Consider the following 6,399-nt stretch of genomic DNA (forward strand, 5'->3'; position numbering starts at 1 on the left):
TCCTCCCTTCTTTCCATGTCTCAGCTGCTCTTTTCATATCTCAGAAATCACTGGGTTTATACTCGGAAAGGGATCAGTACAGGAGACCCTGGATAGAGTGGGAGAACAATGTGCAACAAAACTCAAAATCATTTAAAAAAAAAAAAAAAAAAGACCAGGTTTGCTGGTCTGATAGAGCCTGGTGAGACCCCCAAGACTCTGGCCCCTATTACCCTTCAGGTCTAGAACCAAACTCATACCTGTGACTTCCAGCCAAACAATAGACAAGCATATGGGCTGAACATTTACACCAGGTAGACACTGCTTGGAGCTATCAATCATGGGAGAACAGAAGGGCATCATTTGCCCAGGGAGACAGATGGGAGGAGGGAGGGGCAGGAATGCATAGGAAAGAAGGGCACAGGGAAACGGTAACTACCGGGAGGGAGTGGGAAGAGAGCTGTTCCATTGTGGGGACTGCAGTCCATGTCATGAGACAAAATGTGTATGAACTGCTGTGTGGAAAATGAATTTGCTTTGTAAACTTTCACCCAAATCACATTAAAAAAAGTTTTAAAAATCACTAGGTTTAGAACACATGGTACACTGATGTGGTCTCATAAACAGGACAAGGTAAACCCTATTCCTATTTAGACTCACAGCACCCTGTGTGACAGAGTAGAACTGCCCCACAGGGTTTCCAAGGCCTCCGTCTACATGAGTAGATCACCAGGTCTTTCTTCTGCCGAGTGTCTGGTGGATTCAAACCACCAACCCTTTGGTTAGCAGCCAAGTACTTAGACACTGTGCCACCCGGGCTCCTTACATGCACAGGTGGAAGGATTAGGCTGCCAACCAATGTTTTGGAGAAACGCAATTCAATTCATAACACCTTCCCTTCTTGCAAAGGCCTTGGAGTCAGACCTTGGGTTCTCGCCCCACCCCATCAGGGAGCAGGGGCTGAGTCTGGCGTTGAGCGGGGCGGCAGGTTTGAACGTAGATGTCCGGGGTATTCTGGAATGGGGTCGTGGGTGCTTCCTTCCCGTGAGCCTTCTCTTGGACCTTGGGGAACCACACTAAGTGCTGTGGGGTTTCAGGCATCTGCCCACTCTCTCCTCCAGCGTGAAGTTCATCAACAAGATCCAGTACGTGCACAGCTTGGAGGACCTGGAGCAGCTGATCCCCATGGAGCATGTGCAGATCCCAGACTGCGTCCTACAGTGAGTACCCTGGGCCCAGGCCCAGCTGCCCTGCTCTCAGTCCTCCCTCTGCTCCTCCATCCCGCCCTTCCCGGTCCCACCGGCTTGGCTCAGCACGGCCGCCAGGAACCGGAAGTGAGAGGAAGGGCAGATGGAACAGAGCGACCGAAGCCACTTAACTCCCTGGAGACCCCCCGCGCCACCAATACTGGTAGACGAGCATTTCCTCTGCGTGCCCTCTCTGCTGCCACTAAGCATGACGTCTTCCACATGTCCTCATTTCTTCGTGCATGGCAAAGCTTCATTTCCTTTGTATTGGGGTGAAAATGTTGACGCTCACCGTAATTTAAAAAAAAAAAACATTTAGCAGGAAAAAAAAGCATGCATATTTTTTACATATACATATTTATATGCTTTAAATAATATATACTTAATGTCACTGAATTATACATGTAAAAAATGTTGAAATGGCAAATTTGTCTTTATATGCATATGCATGTGGTTGTCGCTGGTGCCGTCAGCTGATTCTGACCCACAGCACCCCCGTGTGGCAGAGCAGAACCGCCCCACGGGGTTCCTAGGCTGTCAGCCTTACAGGAGCCAACTGCAGCCAGGTTTGCCCTGCCACAGAGCCACCGGGTGGGTTCAAACCATCAGCCTTTCAGTCAGTTAGCAACCAAGCAATTATAGGAGCAACCAGGGCTCCTATAATTATATGTATATGTACTATGAGTCACAGTCAACTTGACAGCAATGGTTTTATCTATAAAAAACATTTATATATATATGAAAACCACTGCCGTCAAGTTGGTTCTGAGTCACAGCATATGGTTATATAAAACCAAAAAAAAGAAAAGCCAAACCCATTGCCATCGAGTCAGTTCTGACTTACAGCAACCCCTTTTGGGTTTCCGATGTGGTAAATCTTTACAGAAGTAGATTGCCCAGTCTTCCTTCCAAGGAGTGGCTAGCAGGTTTGAACCGCCAGCCTTCTGGTTGGCAGTCAAATGCCTTAGGCACTACCCTACCAGAGCTCCTTATATATATAGTACAGTAAAACCTACAAAAGTGGGAACCTGTGTAAGGCGGAAACCTGTCAGAGAAGGAAAACACAACTATTTCCCGCTAAAAGGGGAGACAGGAAAGGAGTTTGGAGCATTCCTCATCCACAAAGAGAACTGAAGCCCTCCTACGTGCTGCAATATGGACACACCCTGCCAAAGGCAGAAAATCTGTGAGGCCCGTTACAGAAAGGCAGTGCCACTGAGTTCTGGCTCCCACAGATTCCACCTGAGACTATGAGATATGTATGTGATGAGACCTTTGCCGTTTCAACATGTTTTACGTGGCCTGTTCGCTGACGTGAGTTACGTTCCTTGTGCCAGGCAACTATCACCACTGGGGGTTCCACATTTTCCCTTCCCCCTTCACAGAAGCTCCTTGTCCCTTAAATAATGACCCTCCAGCCCCTGGTCACCATGGATCAACTTCAGTCTCTATCCATTTGCCTGTTTGAGGTATTTCCTGTAAGTGGGATCAGACAGTATGTGTCCTTTGGTGACTGCCTGTTCCACTCAGCATAACGTTCTCAAGGTTCATCCGTCTCACAGCACCTACCAGGACTTCATTTCTCTTTATGACTGAGTAACACTCCATTGTGGGTGTGGACCACACGGCGTTTATCCATCATCTGTTGGTGAACACGTGGCTTCTCTCCACCTTTTGGCTGTTGTGAACAGTGCTGCAGGGAACGCTGGTGTCCACGTGTCTGTCTGAGTCCCTGCTTTCAACGCTCTTGAGAGTGGAATTGTTGGGTCATACAGTAGTTCTAAAGAGCTCTGGCAACTCAGCTGCTAACCAGATTGGCAGTTCAAACCCATCAGCCGCTCCGTGAGAGAAAAAACTTGCGATCTGCTTCTGTAAAGATGCAGCCTAAGAAACGCTCTGGGGCAGTTGTATTCTGTCGCACGGGGTTGCTATGAGTTGTAATCAACTCAACAGCAGCACACAACAACAACAACAGGGGTAACTTTTTGAGGAACCGCCAAAATGTTGTCCACAGTGGCTACATCATTTTATAGTCCCGCCAGCAGTGGATGAGAGTTCAGTTTCTCCACATCCTCGCCAACCTCTGCTGTTTTTCATTTCAGGCATCATTTTTCATAATATTGCACTATATGGCAGGTGCAAGTCTAGTGAGGCCAGCTCTGTGCTTTTCCAGCCCCCAGTGAAACAGAGCCAGCAAGCTGTATTAGTTTCTTACAGCTGCTGTAACAAAATGCCATGTTCCGCGTGGCCTTCAGCAACAAATATATTGTCTCAGAGTTCTAGAGCCTGAGAGTCCAAAATCAGGGCATCAGGAGGGCTGTGCTCCTAGAGCAGGATCTTTCCTTGTCTCTCCCAGCTTCTGGTGGCCCCAGATGTTCCTTGGCTTATAGATGCATTGTCCCACAGCCTTCTTTCCTCTGTGTCTGTGTCTGTCTCTTCTCCCTTTTAAAAAGACACAATTCATCTAGGATTAAGACCCACTGTACTCCAGTATGACCTCATGTTGGCTGATAACATCTTCAAAGATCCTATTTCCAAGCATTATCACGTTCACAGGTATACGGGTTGGGACTTCAGCCTATCTTTTTGGGGGGCACGATCCAATCCATAACCCAAGCACACTTCTAAGGTCAAAGAGCACAGCAGCCCAGCATATTTAGTACAAGTCAGGAGTCAACAAATCCAACCCGGTCCCCTACTTATGTTTGTAAATAAAGTTTTATTGGCACATAGCCACATCCATTTGTTTACATCCCATCTCTGACTGCTTTCCATACATTAACAGAGTTAAGTTGTGACAAAGACTCTGTGGCCCACAAAGCCAAAAGTATTTACTATTTGGCCCTGGCCAGAAAGAGTGTGCTGACGCCATTGTGGAGGTGTGTAGACTGCCCTCGTCAGTGAGGACACTCCTGTGTAATGGCACCATTCAATCACTGACGCTGAATGAGGCAAAAACGTCTGCCAGGTAATGACCACACCAGACGCTGGAGTAGCCAGTTGTCGTGGAGCTGACCCTACGTGTGTCCGACTGGAACTTCACTCCATGGAGCTTTCAGTGGTTGGCATTTTGGAAGCAGATTGCCAGGCCTTTCTTCCAAGGCACCCCTGGGTAGACTCGAGCCTCTAACTTCTTGCTTAGCATCTGAGCACATTAACAAAATCTGTACTCCCTGCCCTACCTGCAGAACTTATTTTTCCCTTAAAAATAATTTTTTTTTAATTTTGGTTAAAAAAAGAGAGAGAGACAGACACAGCAAAGCACACACAGTTCAGTTTCTGCGCCTAGAATCCATAACACTGATTATGTTCTTCACAGGGAGTCACCATTCTCACCATCTCTACTCATACTGTTTGTTTCACCACCACAGGCTTGGACTCGCTGCCCCTGAACTTCTCATCTGTGCTTTAGGGCTGTGGTTGACAATCTCATCTGTACAGATGGGTCTTTAACAGGCCACAATGCTTGTGGCACCCATTCTTTACTAAGTTAGCGAAACAGTTCAGTTGAAAGATCATTTCAGTTCATGGTCTAAAGATTTTCTCAGAGCAGTAGATTCAGGGATTCCTCTAGTCTCAATAGGTCCAGTAAGTCTGGATTCTGCAAGCATTTGGAATTCTGTTCCACAAATGTTCCCCTTTTGATCAGGATTCATCTATTGAGTCCTTGATCAAAATGTTCACTAATGGTAGCCGGGCACCATCTAATTCTTCTGGTCTCATGGCAAAGGAGGCCTGGGGGAGCTTTTGAAGTAGACGCAGGAAACTGACCACTGGAGCTATACCTGCTGCTTGGGTGTGATGCCTCGCTCCCAAAGGGAAGGGAAACACACACACACACAGTGCTTCTGTGGGGAAGAGAGGGCCACGTCTGAGCTGTGTCTGTGTTCTTTTTGTTCTTCCAGGTACGAAGAGGAGAGAGTCAAGGCCAGGAGGGAAAGGTAGGCTCAGAGCTGCCTCTATTGGGGCCGAGGCAGGTGGAGGTCAGGGCTAGCGGCTGAGCTGGGTGCCGCCTTGGTGCTGACTGGTGTTTCATAGGTACATGGGGGTGGGGCGGGCATGATAAGTACACATTTGTGGCTCCGATGCTCAGCTGAGATCAATGCTTGGAAGCAATGGCCAAGAGTCTTTCTTCCTCCCTGTCCCTCCTCTTCCTTACGCCCACCTCTTCGCAGCCAGCTGCCCTTCATTTAAGCCCTGAGCAGAGGTCTGGCCCCCACCTCCACCCTCCTGGGTAAGCACCCCAGGGTGCTCCTGGAGAGGTGGCAGCAGACCCAGGCCCACCTTGCTCTTAAGCCACAGTCAGGCCGGAGCCCATGGGCCCCTGGCCGCTCAGCACCTTGCTCACTCTCTCCCCAGTGGGCGACCCCAGCCGGACTTTGTCCTGCCGAGGTCTGAAGAGAAGCCCGAGGCGGCAGCAGCAGTGATAGCAGCAGCAGAGAGCAGGTAACCTTGCAGGTGACAGCTGACCCCCACTCAGGCTGTGGAGCCCCCAGAGGAGGGCTGGAGGAACACTGGGCCCTCCCTGAGGGTGGACAAGGGACCTGGGGGGATGACACAAACCAGTTTCCACCATCAGAGAAGACATCAGAAATTAAAGCAGATTTTAAGGAGCCGTGGTGGCACAACGGTTAAGTGCTTGCTGCTAACCAAAAGGTCAGTGGTTCAAACCAACCCAGTGGCTCCAGAAGAGAAAGACCTGGCTATCTGTTCCTTTTAAGATTACAGCCTTGAAACTCCTATGGGGCAGTGCTACCTTATCCCATGGGGTCACTGTGAGTCGAAATTGATTTGATGGAACACAGCACCAACATGGCAGATTTGGGATTCATAATAGTTCATTTGAGCAGGATGAATGATTCATGAATCAGTCAGCATTCACCAAGAGGGGGGAAAAGAAGTCAACACTTTCTGTACCAAGAGCAAGGAAGCTAAAGATTTAATTAAGGTTTGCTGTTAGAGGTACCATCGAGTTGATTCTGTCTCATAGTGACCCCATGTGACAGAGTTTCCAAAGCTGCCAATCTTTACGGAAGCAAAGCCCAAACCAAACCTGCTGGGATGGTATAGAGTCTATTCCAATTCACAGCGCTCCTAGGGGACAGAGTGGAACAGCCCCACAGGATTTCCAAGACTGTAAATCTTCATGGAAGCAAAGCCCAAAGCAAATCCA

The 6,399-nt window shown here is 48.6% G+C and overlaps 1 protein-coding gene across 1 annotated transcript in view; it reads left to right on the plus strand.

Annotated features, from left to right (window-relative positions):
- Nucleotides 1–5,676, plus strand: part of ATCAY (ATCAY kinesin light chain interacting caytaxin) — a 46,022-nt gene extending 40,346 nt beyond the window's left edge. Inside the window, exons 8-10 of the mRNA XM_007951091.2 lie at nt 1,101–1,199; nt 5,132–5,167; nt 5,586–5,676. Coding sequence (XP_007949282.1) covers nt 1,101–1,199; nt 5,132–5,167; nt 5,586–5,676 — 226 coding nt within the window. The remainder of the gene's footprint in view (nt 1–1,100; nt 1,200–5,131; nt 5,168–5,585) is intronic.
- Nucleotides 5,677–6,399: the final 723 nt, after the last annotated feature.

Source organism: Orycteropus afer, unplaced genomic scaffold (genome assembly GCF_000298275.1).
Source record: "Orycteropus afer afer isolate SDZICR_OR568_19922 unplaced genomic scaffold, OryAfe1.0 scaffold00291, whole genome shotgun sequence".
In the NCBI taxonomy this organism is placed as follows: Eukaryota; Metazoa; Chordata; class Mammalia; order Tubulidentata; family Orycteropodidae; genus Orycteropus; species Orycteropus afer.